Source organism: Orcinus orca, chromosome 2 (assembly GCF_937001465.1).
Source record: "Orcinus orca chromosome 2, mOrcOrc1.1, whole genome shotgun sequence".
NCBI lineage: Eukaryota > Metazoa > Chordata > Mammalia > Artiodactyla > Delphinidae > Orcinus > Orcinus orca.
In genome coordinates this window covers 102,386,587-102,402,493 of record NC_064560.1, presented here as the reverse complement: position 1 = coordinate 102,402,493, position 15,907 = coordinate 102,386,587, and the positions used below count along the sequence as shown (strand labels likewise).

General features: G+C 40.9%; 1 protein-coding gene across 1 annotated transcript in view; it reads right to left on the bottom strand.

The window, feature by feature from the left end:
* Nucleotides 1-15,907, bottom strand: part of NEDD4 (NEDD4 E3 ubiquitin protein ligase) — a 193,319-nt gene that overhangs the window by 165,097 nt on the left and 12,315 nt on the right. The window contains exon 2 of the mRNA XM_049705989.1: nt 11,605-11,739. Coding sequence (XP_049561946.1) covers nt 11,605-11,646 — 42 coding nt within the window. The 5' untranslated portion in view covers nt 11,647-11,739. The remainder of the gene's footprint in view (nt 1-11,604; nt 11,740-15,907) is intronic.

The following is a 15,907-nucleotide window of genomic DNA, read 5'->3' as shown; positions in this document are numbered from 1 at the left end:
TTAAAAAGCTATCATAGTATTAATCTCTTTGTTTTATAAACTGTCACATACTTGTGTTTTTTAGTAGGTTAGGAGTAAAATCTGAAAATATTTAGTATGCTCTTTTATTTTGGAAATAATACTTTTCCCTGATCTCTTTCTGATACACATTTTAATATTTGAAGTAGGACAGTCATGTCATTTCAGGGCATGGTTTCAAACAGATATAGAAATAGCTTCCATCCTCCTACTAAAATTTAATGAATGGATGAGAAGGATACACACAACCTAAAACTGGTAATAAAATCAACCAGAAATCCCAGTGGTTTATAAAGTAAAGCATCAGCTCATATAGCCAATAGGCAATAGTGAAGATAATTCCAAATACCACTGATTTGACTCATGATTTCTTATTCTGTCTGAATCCAAAATCATAATAAGAATTAAGCAGGCAGTTAACTGACATATGATGAACTACAGTAATTATTATTTCCCAGCCAAAAGCCAGGAGAGGCCCTGTGCTTCTGGTACCTGGAATTATAAGGAAGTTCAAATAGAGAAGGTGGTATTAGCTGGTGGTCCAGTAATCACCACTACCATCAAGAAAGCTGTGTAGAATGAGAAACCCCTCTTCAACTGGACATGTCGCTCAATTGCATGGTATACTCATGCAGGCTTTTTGCCCACCTAGGCTGCCTTCAACTAAGTTCATGTTGATTTGACTTGAATAACTATGTATGTGTACAACCATGTAAGAGGCGTGTTTGAAGAATGTGATATTGTGCATAATAATTTGTTCCCAGCCTCACACCTCTGCTAGAGATTGCCCCCAAGTGAAAGGCTAGGCAATTCTAGCAACCTCCAGTGGCATCACCATGCTATTTCTTGTTCGTGAACCTGTTCTCCCTTCAAATCTCTTTTTACATGAGCCTTCAGACTGATAAAGGAGCAGTAAACAAATGAGAAATCAGTAAACCTCGTCAAGACCTCCTACTAGTCTATGTACCTAAACCTCTTTATCTCTGCCTAAACTATTAATTGTAATGCAGAAGTGGAAGTTGTTTTCATTTTATGAGTCTTTGAGATAAAAAAATTCTGGTGTTAAATAACTGATCTATCAAGAGTAACGATATGAAAGATACTTTAATGTTGGTTATTAATTCTGTAAGGAATACCAAAAAAAAGTCCTTTTTGAAAGTTATCCTTTAATTCTCTCTCCCATAATATCTGCTGGCAGCCTGTCTTCTGATACTAGATGTTTGAGTTCTTTAAGTTTCACTTTTTCTTCCTCTTCTTCCACTCTAAACTCCCTGTACCTCATCCATTGCCATTGCCATTGCCATGGTTTCGGCTACAGTCTTTGCAGAGTCCATCTCAGACCCAGAGCTCAGTAGTGCAGGGAATGTTACTTTTAATATTACTATATAATGTTACTATGAATGTTACTATTTAATTCTGTAACAGAACTTAGTCCCCACCTCAAGTCTCCTGTCTGCCCAGTAGTAAAAAACCTAATCTTAATCAACTCAGTGTTCCTCCTCAACCCTCTTTCCTCTAAGGTTGATTCTAAGTTCTAGTAGGCTGCTGTGGTGCAACATCATCTTGGGGACGGAGGGCACGGCACGGTCTTCATCGTTCCACACTGGCATTCGTAGATGCATCCTTGATCCCACTGGTCTCTAGTTGCGGTCTCCAGTTAGAATGACATTTGGCTGTTAGTAACCCAAACTAGTAGGATTTAAAAAATAGATATTATATTGTTCTCATCTATAAAAGTCTAGAGGTAGGCAGGCCAGGGTAAATATGGCTACTTTGCTCCACAAAAGACATCAGAAATCCAGGAACTTTACGGCTGGCTGCTTTGCCATTTGTGAGTGTGGCCCTTATCTTCATAGTCCAGAGAGAGGCTAAAGCTCCAACCATTACATCTATGTTGTAGGCAACAAGATAGAGGAAGGAATAGAGAAAGGAGTTCAGGTCTCATGCTCGATTTTTAAGAAAGGCTAACGGAGCCTTCTACTTAAACTCTTAAAACAGATATGAGGGCTTCCGTGGTGGTGCAGTGGTTGAGAGTCGGCCTGCTGATGCAGGGGACACGGGTTCGTGCCCCGGTCCGGGAAGATCCCACACGCCGCGGAGCGGCTGGGCCCGTGAGCCATGGCCGCTGAGCCTGCGCGTCCGGAGCCTGTGCTCCACAACGGGAGAGGCCACAACAGTGAGAGGCCCACGTAAAGCAACAACAAAAAAACAAATCAGAGTCACATGGCTGTATCTAAATACAGGATAGGAAGAGACTTTTTTTCTGGGAAGGCTTGTTGAGTTTCTGTTACTGGAGAGGAAGGGATATAGGAAGGGAATTAGCAGTCTCTGCCCTAGCATCTTCACCCTGCAGCATCCTTGGAGAAATCAGCACTCTCATCTGTTTCTGGTATACAGGCCATTTTAGCTCAAAGATGAAAACCCCTTCAGGTCCTCCGACCTCTTTTATCTGCTCCTGGCCCTTCCTGGTTCCTGTGGTTGTTTCCACAGGCTGGGAACAACCCTTGTGGCTGCAGAGACATGGGGCCTATCTCCAGCCTACCCTTTGCCTTACTTCTACGATACTGCTGCTGTTCCACTCTGGAATGAGGTAGGGGTCGTGGGCACTTCTGTAAAGCTTTCCGTGTAAGACTGTACCCAAGACACAGGTCACCTCCACTCTTGGATTCCAGGAATCTAACCTTTAAGGGAAAATCCAAGTGTGGGAAGGGAGTTCTCAGAGCCTCTTCTCAGAGATAGTCACCGTGTCTAGTACTGTCCAACAAAACTTGCTTCAGTGAAGGAAATCTTTTCATATCTACATTGCCAATATGGTAGCCACTAGCTTACATGGCTATTCAGCACTTGAAATGTGGCTAGTGCAACTTTTTAATTATTTAAATTTAAATAGTCACTTGTGGTTAGTGACCTCTATATTAGACAACACAGGAACTCTGTCTAACATGTCCAAAATTATAGAAACATTTTAAACTAAATTTTGAGTACATAAAAAAGATTATAAAAACAGGTAAGGTATAAAGAATAACAGTGAATTGGACACTAATATACTTATCACCCACTGTAAGAAAAAGAACATTACCAACAACTTTTTTCACCTCTTTCATGCTTTCCTATTCCATTTCCTTTTCTCCACTCACCAAAAGATAACTACTATTCTGAATTCTATGTTTACCATTTTCTTGTTTTTTAAATTATTTCATCAGATGTATGTATTACTCAATAATGCATTGTTCATGTTTGCTTCTTTATATGAATGCAATCATAAAGTGACTTGGATTCTTTTACTCACCATTCTATTTGTGAGATTGATTCACACTGATTTGTTTATGGTAGTTAATTTATTTTTACTGCTGTGTAATATTCCATTGGATGACTCTATCACAATCATTCTTCTGTTGTTGGACATTGGGGTGCTTCCAGGTTTTGTTTTGAATTTGTAAAGACCTTTTATTATATGATTTAGCTGTTTCAAATGTTTACAGCACAATGTTTAGATAAATTACAGTGGCAGCTCTGAAATTTAATAATGGTTCAGAGTTTGTATCACTTGAGATAAATGAAGCACCAGTGATATTACTAATCTTTTCCCAAAGGTGCATTACATTCAAATACAAAAATGTCAGTTTGTGATTATGGTGTTAAACATCTGATCCCATTATACTTTTTTTTATTTTAATGAAGTAAATTCTAAAAGTTTTTCCCCACTGAAACCCAAATACAGCACAGTGCTTCTTGCTTTAACTTTCTCTTCCATGCCATGTTAAGGAGTTTGAACTTTACACTTCAGCAATGAGAGTCAATGCTTCCCATTTTTTTTTCTTTTTTTGGGGATTATTTTCTATTGTTGTTTTGTTTAACTATTACAAATAATGCTACTATAAACAGTCTTGTTTATAAGGTCTTCTTATGGAACATCTTGTTATGCCAGAAAGTAATGAACGTTATGATGGGGACATGTCAAAAGGACACAGGAGCCCACTTGAAGAGGTTCCCACTGGCCAAATACAGACTAACTTGAACGCCGAAATAAAGTGATAGCAACAGATTATAATCCAGTGAATAAATCCAGTACGATGAGATTATAATCTAATGAATAAATCCAGTACTATGAGTCCACACCGATGTAAATTCTAATATTGATGGGTAAATTCAAAGTTTGGCAAGTGAGATTTTTACAGAGTTTGATGTTGTGTACATAAGGGAAAAAGCTGAAAGACACCACTGTAATTAAATGATCAAAGTGAACATCAGTAATGGAACAAATTGAAATGTTACAGCCTGATAGGATGCAATGAAAAGAACACAGTATGACTTCAGTGCTATTCCTGCCCAGCCTGAATCTAATCATCAGTAAACATCTCACAAATCCAACTTAAGGGACATAATATAAAATAACTGGCTTGTAATCTTCAGAAATGTCAAGGACATGGATGTCAGAGAAATTTGAGGAACTATTCCAGAATGACAGAGATTAAAGAGATCGTATTAATCAGGGTTCTCCAGAGAAAGAGAACCAATAGGATATGTGTGTGTATGTGTATATATATAAACTTATTGTAAGGAATTGGCTCACATGATAATGGAAGTTGGCATATCCAAAATCTGAACTTGGGCCAGCAGCCTAGAGACCCAGGAGAGCCAATGGTGCATATGAAGTCCAAAAACTGTTTTCTGGAGAATTTCCTCTTGCTCAGGGGAGGTGAGTGTTTCTGTTCTATTCAGGCCCTCAGCTGATTGAATGAGGCCCACCAATATTATGGAGAGCAATCTGTTTCACCCAAAGTTTACCAATTTAAATGTTAATCTCATCCAAAAACACCCTCTAAGTTAATACATAAAATTAACCATCACAGAGACATGATAAATAAGGCAACTCATGATTCTGAACCCCATTGCTATAAAAGACAGTATTTGGACATTTGCTGAAACATGACTATATCTGAGGATATATTAAAATGGTTGTAATGTATGAATGTTAACTGCCAGATTATGATGATTATACTGTGGTTATGTAGATGAGAATGATCCTGTTCATAAGAAGTACACACTAAGGTATTAGAAGGTGATGGGGCAGCAAGTTGGCAAAGTACTCTCAAATGGTACAAGAACAAATGTCTTTATACTTTCTGGACTTCCCTGGTGGTGTAGTGGTTAAGACTCCATGCTCCCAATGCAGGGGGCCCAGGTTCGATCCCTGGTCAGGGAACTAGATCCTGCATGCCACAACTAAGAGGACACATGCTGCAACTAAAGATCCCACGTGCCACAACAAAGATCCCGCGTGCTGCAACTAAGACCTGGTACAGCCAAAAATAATAAATAAATAAATAGATTGCTTCAGATTATTTTTTAAAAAGAAATGACATTGTTCTGGTTAAAAATAAATATCTCCAATAAAAGGAACCCAGGTACCTTGGAGAAAAGGCTGATTCTAGGACTGGGGCAGGGAATATACGAGATGAACCTGGAGCATCTTTTAGTGCCAGAAAGTAAAGAAGTGCTCAAAAAAATCAAACCCACGATTACCACAGCTGGAACAGTTTGAGCAACAAAATAAATAAATATTGGATTATAACCCAAAGTATAAAATAAATATACATGTCTGTAATGATATAAATAAATCATTTAGTAAATAAATGGGGGAGTAGAGACAAATCTTTGTGTGAAATTCAAAATAGTTTAGGTAGATACTTCACCCTCCACCCCAAGGAAGGGGAGCATGACCTACCGCTGCTACAGTGTGGGATAAGCATAGTAATTTTACCCCAAAGGTTACAGTATGGAAAGGGGGGAAAAAGAGGAACTTTATTTATTTTATTTTTATATTTATTTTATTTATTTATTTTTGGCTGTGTTGGGTCTTTGCCGCTGTGCGCGGGGCTTTCTTCAGTTGCGATGAGTGGAGGTTACTCTTTGTTGTGGCGCACAAGCTTCTCATTACGGTGGCTTCTCTTGTTGTGGAGCACGGGCTCTAGGCATGTGGGCTTCAGTAGTTGTGGCACGCGGCCTCAGCTGTTGTGGCTCACAGGCTCTAGAGCGCAGGCCCAGTAGTTGTGGCACACGGGCTTAGTTGCTCTGCAGCATGTGGGATCTTCCTGCACCAGGGCTCAAACCCGTGTCCCCTGCATTGGCAGGCGGATTCTTAACCACTGTGCCACCAAGGAAGCCCCAAGAGGAACTTTATAGTGGAGAAACCTGACAAGCACTGCCTCAGCCAGGTGTTCAAGGTCAACATCAATAGTGATAAGTGATGATAATATGTACCCTTGATATGATGGGATGAAAGTAGCACCTTACCTCTGTGAGGCCAAAAACTATAACCCCAGTCTAATCATGAGAGAAACCTCAGACAAATCCTAACAGACAATCTACAAAATACCTGATGAGTACTCCTCAAAACTGTTAAGGTACCTCAAAAACAAGGAAAGTCACAGCTGTGAGGAACCTAAAGAGACATGATGACTAAATGTAATAGTGTAATGTGGTATCCAGAATAGGATCCTGGAACAGAAAAAGGACATTAGGTAGAAACTACAGAAGTCTAAATAAACTATGAATTTTAGTTCATAATTATTGTAAAGGGAAGATCCTGTTTCTTCCTTTCTATGGAAGGAAAAATCCAGTTCTTCCCCATTGTGTTTCTCCCCTGTGTATCTCCTTTACCTTTACAGAGAACATGTCACTTCTGACACTTCTGGTCACTAAGTGTGTAGAGGTTTTTTTCCTGAAAGCAATTCCTGAACACCAACTGGGTGTCCTACAATTCAGCTTCATTCTGATACAATACAATTCAGCTTCATTCTGGTACAATCTAGCCAGAGATACCATCAGATTCCACAGGTTAAGTTTCAGTCCTAAAAGGCTACCCTCCTCCCCTTACCTCAGACACCAGTCACAAGCCCAGGTTATCTCCTGTACTTCTGACGGACAGGCTGAGATTCTAACGACCCCCTCCTTGGGTTTGATTAATTTCTTAGAGCAGCTCACAGAACTCAGGGAAACATTACGTTAACCAGTTTATTAAAGGATATGATAAAGGATACAGATGAACAGCCAGATGAAGAGAGCTCTGGAAGGGTCCCAAGCACAAGAGCTCCTGTCCCCATGGAGCTGGGGTGCCTCACCCTCACAGTGTGGATGTGTTCACCAACCTAGAAACTCCTCAAACCCCATGCTTTTGGAATTTTATGGAGGCTTCATCACACAGCATTATCTATCATTGACTCCATTTTCAGACATTCTCCCTTCTCCCAGCCCTCATCCATGAACCCATGCAGAGTTGTCTCATTAGAACAAAAGACAGTCCTATCACCCACGAAATTACCACCCAGAGAATTACAAGGCTTTCAGAAGTTCTGTGTCAGGAACAGAGATCAAAGATCAATAGTAGGGCTTCCCTGGTGGCGCAGTGGTTGAGGGTCCGCCTGCCGATGCAGGGGACACAGGTTCGTGTCCCGGTCTGGTAAGACCCCACATGCCGCGGAGCGGCTGGGCCCGTGAGCCATGGCCGCTGAGCCTGCGCGTCCGGAGCCTGTGCTCCGCGACAGGAGAGGCCACAACAGTGAGAGGCCCACGTATCGCAAAAACAAAACAAAACAAAAAGATCAATAGTAGAACAACAGATGTTCCTAGTGCTCTTATCACTTAGGAAGTGCCAAGGGTTTTAGGAGCTCTGTGCTGGGAACTGGGGGCAGACATATATTTTCTATTATCTCATAATAATGCATCAAGGTTTTTTTAATTAATTACAACAAAGTACCATACTAACATAAGATGGCAATAACAGGAGAAACTGAGGGTGGGGTGGATAGGCACTCTCTGTTCTATCTTCACAATTTTTCTGTAAATTTGAACTGTTCTAAAAAGTAAAGTTTAAAAATAAATAAATCTTAGTGTCTTTCAAAAAGTTTTACAATTTTCTCCACTGTGGTCTTGCATATATTTTGCTACATTTATCCCAACATACTTTGCATTTTTCCTTGCTACTGTAAATTTAATGTCTTTTTTTAATTACACACCCTAATAGTTTATTGCTGGTGTACAAAAATACAACAGTTTTGTACATTTACCTTAGTATTCAACAAACTTCCCCAACTTCATTATGTCTAAAATAATTATTTTCACTTTCACACGGACATTCATTAACATCTTTGAATGACAATTTTGCTTGTTCCTTTCCATTCCTCTCAACTTGTGTTTCTTTTTTTTATCTTAGTGTCCTGTCTAACAAATAGACATGGTGATAACAGGCATAATTGTCTTATTCCTGGTTTTAAAGAGAATGATATTTGCTGTAGGGTTTTGGATTTTGTTTTCATTTGGGGTTTGTCTTTTTCTTTCTAGCCTTTATTTGGTTAAGAAGCTCACTCCTATTCCTAGTTCACTAAGATTATTGGTCATAAATGGACACTGAATTTTACTTAACAATGTCTTCTGTATCTTTTGAGATGGTCTTTTTTCTTTTAATCTTCTAGTGTGGTAAATTTTGGTTAAGTTACAGTAATTAGTTATGGTAAATTTTAGGTGTAAAGATGTAGTCATTCCAGATTTCCCCAGTCTTTTCAGGCTTTAACTCAATCAAATAATTATTTTTCTTTTCTCCCCATTCTCTCACGAGTAGAATCTAAGTACGAGGAGCTTACATGTGGTCATGGCCATGGAGGAGGGTGACTGGTTTTTTCCTGTCATCCCTCCGTATTGTAATTCTAGCTGTTGTCAGGTCACCTATCATTCTCTGGCTGTTGTCCCATCTCTACGGGCTCTCCTGGTTCACTGGCCCTCTCTCAACCATTTTCCACCCTCTTTTAGGATTGTGGAAACTTCTGCATGCTATCCCCTACTACTTTGGAGACTGAAATCTTGGTAGCTGGACTCCAGCACACTGTCAGATCACACACTATCATCATTTCTACTATAGCTATTATTTGCTGCTAGGTATGCTAGCCAAGGAGAACTACCTGGGGCTTACCATCTCATAGGGATCCTGATAGGAAGTGGGCACACACTTCCTCTCAGATCTCCACCATTATTTGGGAATTATATCACTGTCTCCTACTGATAGCTCAGCAGTGAGGATGTAGGCTGGGAGAAGGGTCCTTTCTCAGAGACACTCAACTATATCCTGTTTTCACCTCCAACTCTCTCTTAAGGGTAGGAAAACTGGCTCTTTTATCATCATTCATTCTATCGAAATCTGATGCTAATGGCATCAACTTTGGCTCTTGGCACTCAAAATCCAGGCTTTTGAAACTCAAAAAACCTTTTTATCTCAACCTATTTTTTCTACTAGGAGATTCAAAGCTCTGTTTTGAAACTTATAAACGGAACATGGACTCATCTTTCTCTTTTCTTTTCTGTAGTAACAGCCCTCCCCTGAGGGCAGTAAATATGGAAAGCACTGCTCACTGCTGCCTGGGTTGGAGAAGAGAGAGGCAGGCGGGATATTCCAGGAATAATGAGTAATTATCAACAATAACATTTCACAATAATATTGTGCACAGCTTCCACACTCTGCCTGAATATCTTTAAAAACCCTTAAATTTAATAGATCCAAGGATGAACTCACCATTGTCCTATATTCTCTGTGTCTGGAAATGGCATTACTATCTACCCAGTAGAAACTTCTGAGTATCCTCAAATTCTTACCCCCCACCCCTTTTCCCACCATCAATTTGTTATATAATAGAAATTCTTCTCCCTCCAATCTCATTATAATATTTTGTCTTATTGGTATCCATGGCTAATGTCGGTGTACCAACCACTCTCTGCTTATTGGCTCAGACAGATAGGTAACTCTTCGTCCTTCCTAAGCCACCTGTGTCTTCTGAGACAAAGATTGGTAGGCAGGTAGTTTATTTGGGGTCATGCTCCCGAGCAGTAGTGTGCTCAGACTCAGCTCCTACTGGCTCCCAAGGACCAACTGGACCAACTATGCGTATCTCTATCCAACTGCAGAAATGGGCAAATGGTACAAACCAGGGTAATTTTTTTTTTCCTAGAGAGCAAGGAAAAAACATTGACCAGCATACTACTCATCCTAGGGAACATGAGTGAGGGCAGGAGAAGAGTAAAACAGGGAAGGGGGTAAAACCAATGTAATGGTTTTTGAATTACTGAGTTTGATCACTATTATTGAGTTGATGTGGGGCTCAGTCTCACTAAAGTCCCCTGAACAGCCATGCAGAATACACCTCAGAATTTTCTTTTTTCTTGGCCGTGCCACACGACCTATGGGATCTTAGTTCCCTGACCAGGGATTGAACCTGGGCCCCCTGCAGTGGAAGCATGGAGTCCTAACCACTGGACCGCCAGGGAATTCCCATACCTCAGAATTATCTTCCCAAGAAAGGAGTATTTATCCATGGGTTTCCATTCCCCACTGGACAGGGGTTGTCTTGAGGGGTGTTACCTCTCCTACTTTTCCAGATTTGCTTCCGTGTAGCATGGCTGAGAAGGCTCCAGCCGGCATCTTAAACAGGAGTGACAGTGAAGCCTGGGTGCAGAAGGGGAGAGCCTGCTAAGCAACCAAAGGAAGTCACTGCCCGAAGACGTCTCCACACAGCTGGTTGCTGCAGCAGGACTGAAGTAAAGGCTAGATGAGAGGATATGAGGACATATGAAGCAGAGTGCAAAAGAAATCCAACACAAGGATTAGTTGCAGCGCCCACTGCAGTAACTGGGCTCAGAGTAGTAATTAATATTCATCATCTCTCTCCTAAAATACCCAGTCCAGATTGCCCCCGCCCTTGGCCGGCACTTCAGCAAGTCTGTGTTGTTGCCTGGTGGTGACTCAGATTTTTATCTCCAAGGGCTGTGAACCGTCAGTTGTATTAACCTTATCAGGCCATCGTTGTTGCGATAGACTATTTACAGTTATCATTGGACATGCCAGTATTAGGATATGCCGCAGTGAATCCCCTGAGTTCCACACATGCTCTTTCTTGTATAGCCCCAAACTAGCTCTTCATGAGAATCAGAGTTGACCCCTCCCCCCCCCCACATATGATAACTCCCTCATTTGTCTATGGGCCTACTATTATGAAAAGCTCAAAATGACCAAGTGATAGTCATAGTTTCAGGTATAGTGGAACTGTTACTGTCTCCTAAAGGAAGCATCCCCACACACCATTTCAAGAACTAGAACTTCTAATCCCACAGAGCCTAAATTGCAGAAGCAGGGAACACAAATTCCACAAATGAGTCACTGAGATGATTGTGAGAGAGTCTAGCCCATTTCCACCTTTTGGGTCACAGATCTGAGGGTCTAGTTCTTAGAGAACACCACCAAAAGTCTGCTACCTTACTGCCCGTTGTAGTAATGTTCACAGGCCTCTGTGCTTCCAGAACCCTACTCTTACAAATATAGTTTCATGATAATATCTATTATTGCCATCCCTGCCCTACAGAGGTTAGCCAATGAACCCAAAGCCATTAGGAGCCCCCTCGCCAGTGCATTCCTTATTGCCTTAGCAAGGTGCCCTCTGTTGTCCTCTTAGGGAATACAGTTGGATGGTGAGTTCTCAGATGAGTTTATTGATTATAAACCAATTCCATTATTCCTCCCTCCCCGAGCTTTCTGATTTTTACCTCAGTGATCCTGTGAAGGCTGTTTGGACCCCTCTTCTTCATTTGCTGTATGCCACAGTCACGCTCAAGTCTCAAGGAACAATCCCAGCAGCATATTAAGACTAGATCCAGGTATTCTTCTCAGGACTCTAAATTCTGAGTAAGGAGAGAATGAGCCCATTTTAATAAATTCCCCTCACCCAGCCTTTATAGTCTGCCCTTTGTAGTCAACACCTTCAAGATCTATTCTTGCTTATGCTGTCTTGGTTTCTTTCAGCTACGGTAATGTGTATAGTATTTCCTCCCAGAGCAGGCATTATATTCCTTTATTTTAAGGCTGTGCTGTGACTTGACCCAAAAATGCATCCATTATGTTTCTGGAGGAACTGATGGGCCAGGATCTTTTTTTTTTTTTTTTAACATCTTTATTGGGGTATAATTGCTTTACAATGGTGTGTTAGTTTCTGCTTTATAACAAAGTGAATCAGTTATACATATACATATGTTCCCATATGTCTTCCCTCTTGCATCTCCCTCCCTCCCACCCTCCCTATCCCACCCCTCCAGGCTGTCACAAAGCACCGAGCCAATATCACTGTGCCATGCGGCTGCTTCCCACTAGCTATCTACCTTACTATGTTTGTTAGTGTGTATATGTCCATGACTCTCTCTCGCCCTGTCACAGCTCACCCTTCCCCCTCCCCATATCCTCAAGTCCGTTCTCCAGTAGGTCTGCGTCTTTATTCCTGTCTTACCCCTAGGTTCTTCATGACATTTTTTTTCCTTAAATTCCATATATATGTGTTAGCATACGGTATTTGTCTTTTTCTTTCTGACTTACTTCACTCTGTATGACAGACTCTAGGTCTATCCACCTCATTACAAATAGCTCAATTTCGTTTCTTTTTATGGCTGAGTAATATTCCATTGTCATGGGCCAGGATCTTGAAGAGGACAAGCATCGTCTTGAGAGGCACCTACCTGGTGTAACATCTTTGCAGGGCCTCTAGGGGCAGGAGGCTGCTAGCAAGGGCAAGGGAAGTGCTTCTGCCAGTCCAGAGAGTTCAGGGAAATCTGGGTGTATTAGTTTCCTAGGGAATGCCATAGCAAATTGCCACAAACTGGCTAAGTTAAACAACATAAAATTCTTCTCTCACAGTTTTGGAGACCAGAAGTCCAAAATCTAGGTGTTGGCAGGGTAGCACTCCCACTGTAGGTTCCAGAGGAGAATCAGTTCCTTGCCTCGTCCAGTTTCTGGCAGCTGTCAGCATTCCTTGGTTCGTAGCTGCATCCCTCTGCTCTGTCTTTACGTTGCCTCCTCTGTGTATCTGTGTTATGTCCCTCTGCCTCTCTCTCATAAGAACACTTGTGATGGCATTTAGGGCTCACCTGGATAATCCAGAGTAATCTCCTTATCTCAAGATCCTTAACTTACATCTCCAAAGACCCCTTTTCCAAATAAGGTAAAGTAATTACAAGTTCCAAGGATTGAGACTTGCTATGTTCGGGTGGCCATTATTCAGTTTAGCATAATGAGGTTTCAAGTTTCTCAGCCTCTTCCAACCAAATGTCCGCTTCTAAGGTTTACAGAACTGAGTCCAGTATTTTCTCCATCAGAGCCCTGACTTTGGCATGACCAACCTGTTGAGTCTGTGTATTCAGTTTCCTGTGTAGTGTTGCCACCCTTGCCATTAAAGCTTGGACTTGTTTTCATCACAACCTGCCTTAGAGCTACAGGAGAAACAGATCTCTTTACATGGAAGATTTCTGACTTTCACCATTCTATAACATTGCCCACGCTGTCTTTCTTCTTGCAGTGCCCTTCTGCCTCACTTTTCTTTTACTGGAAAGCAGTTACACATTTCTTTTTTGTTGTTGTTGTTGTACGCGGGCCTCTCACTGTTGTGGCCTCTCCCGTTGCGGAGCACAGGCTCCGGACACGCAGGCTCAGCGGCCATGGCTCACGGGCCCAGCCGCTCTGCGGCATGTGGGATCTTCCCGGACAGGGGCACGAACCCGTGTCCCCTACATCGGCAGGCGGACTCTCAACCACTGTGCCACCAGGGAAGCGCTGTTTGTTTTTTTAAAAAATTAATTAATTATTTTTTGGCTGCGTTGGGTCTTTGTTGCTGTGCGCGGGCTTTCTCTAGTTGCAGTGAGCAGGGGCTACTCTTCCTTACAGTGCATGGGCTTCTCTTTGTGGTGGCTTCACTTGTTGGAGAGCACGGGCTCTAGAGAGCAGGCTCAGTAGTTGTGGCACACGGGCTTAGTTGCTCCGTAGGATGTGGGATCTTCCTGGACCAGGGATAGAACCCATGTTCCCTGTATTAGCAGGCGGATTCTTAACCCCTGCGCTACGAGGGAAGTCCCAGTTACTCACTTTTTAAGATCCAGCTCACATGTCACAATTCCCCCAGGCAAACTTAGTTGCACTGTTTTCAGTGTAATCACAGACCTCGATTCTTACCTTTTTCTTTAGAAAAAAACTTTAGTCAGCTTTCATTCTTTTAAAAACTTATTCATACCTCTTTTACAGGACCTAATGCATTGTCTTATAAATTGCTTTACAGTGCTCCCTGAATTAATGTGGGAATTCCTTGAATATAGGAATCATGTGTATTATCTTACCACTGGACATATAGTAGCCAGGCAACAGTTACGTGTTAAATGAATGAAAGATATTTCCCAGCAGTAGAGGAAAGGGCATATGTAACACTCATATTTTTACCTCATAAAATTTTTACATTTATGGATTTTATGTTGTTTTCTTATTGCATCTGACTCAGCTCTACAAATAAATAAGTCATGTCTAAACCATCAATACTCTAGCTCAAAACGTGTGAGCAAATGCTATTGCTTGTTTTCACTCCCAAATATAAAATAAACTTACAAAGAACATTCAGTTTTAGTTATTAATGATTTTTGAGTGATAAAATTGAAAAGTGGAGGTTAGGAAAAAATATTAATAATTACTACAAAAATATGGTCTTTCTATGATGACTTGTTGAGCTTTTACTTAAAATGAGTAGCATTTAGGACTATAGATGATATTTGCATGAATTATCAAAAAGATAGAAAGGTAACGATTTGAACTGCAAAATGTTTTATATTGTTCTCTGGAGGAATAAAAGACATTGTATCAGTGGATTCTTTTACCCTAACTATTCTTAAGTCTGAATTAGAGAATCTATCCATTAAAGTGAATTTGAGTTAAACATTTAAGAAATTGCTTCTACTTTATTATAACATATAGAGTAAAAGTATTATAAATGAGGATTTCTACACTGTAATTTGAAATGACTCAAATCTGTGGCTAAAAATAACATTACCTACATATAAACCCAAGAAGACAAGTTGGAAAGCAAATAGAAGCTCAATATTTTATTTAAAAATTGAAAATTATCCTGTAGGTAATGTGGTGTGTGTGCGAGTGTGTGTAATTTTGTCCTCTTTCTTCACATGCCACATTTCTAATGCAAAGAAATCATTTCTAAGTTACACGTGGCCTCAAATATCTAAACCATTGAGAAAACTCTCTTTGAGTTTTCTTACCAAATATAGGTTGACATTCCAGTTCTGTTAAGAGATGGTGAGAGATAAAACGAATGGCTTGAGGGGTTTGCAAGAAACCACTTATAAATTAAGCTGAAGGTCTTATCTACCTGCACAAACTTGTTTAGCTTTCAACTGAAGAGACTCAAGTGAAGATAAATAAGTTACAAGCAATTTATTAAGTAAATCTGTTGCATCTGAACTCTTCCTCCTTCTCTTGACTCATTTATGAGGCCAAAAATAAACTCACTTCTTCTAAGGAGATAATTTTGAGGTTAAAACACTATACTACCGGTCTAGTGTACAGTGAAAGTACAAAAAGCAACTTGGGGGTTTCCCTGATGGCGCAGTGGTTGAGAGTCCGCCTGCCGATGCAGGGGACACGGGTTCGTGCCCCGGTCCGGGAAGATCCCGCATGCCGCGGAGCGGCTGGGCCCGTGAGCCATGGCCGCTGAGCCTGCGCGTCCGGAGCCTGTGCTCCGCAACGGGAGAGGCCACGGCAGTGAGAGGCCTGTGTAGCGGGAAAAAAAAAAAAAAAAAGCAACTTGGCATCTCTTATTAGAAATACACATAGAATCACAGAATTTTAGAACAATAGGGCATGTCCCTCATTGTATGTGCTAGCTGATGTTGAAGGACAAAAAAAGTGTTTATTGCAAAATAAATAGAAAAATACTGACTTCAAAAATAATGTTCTTTTGCCACATTGAGCTTTTTGGATCAGTTGTATGTATAGAAATATTTTCCTATTATGTGAAAAACTCATAGGAAA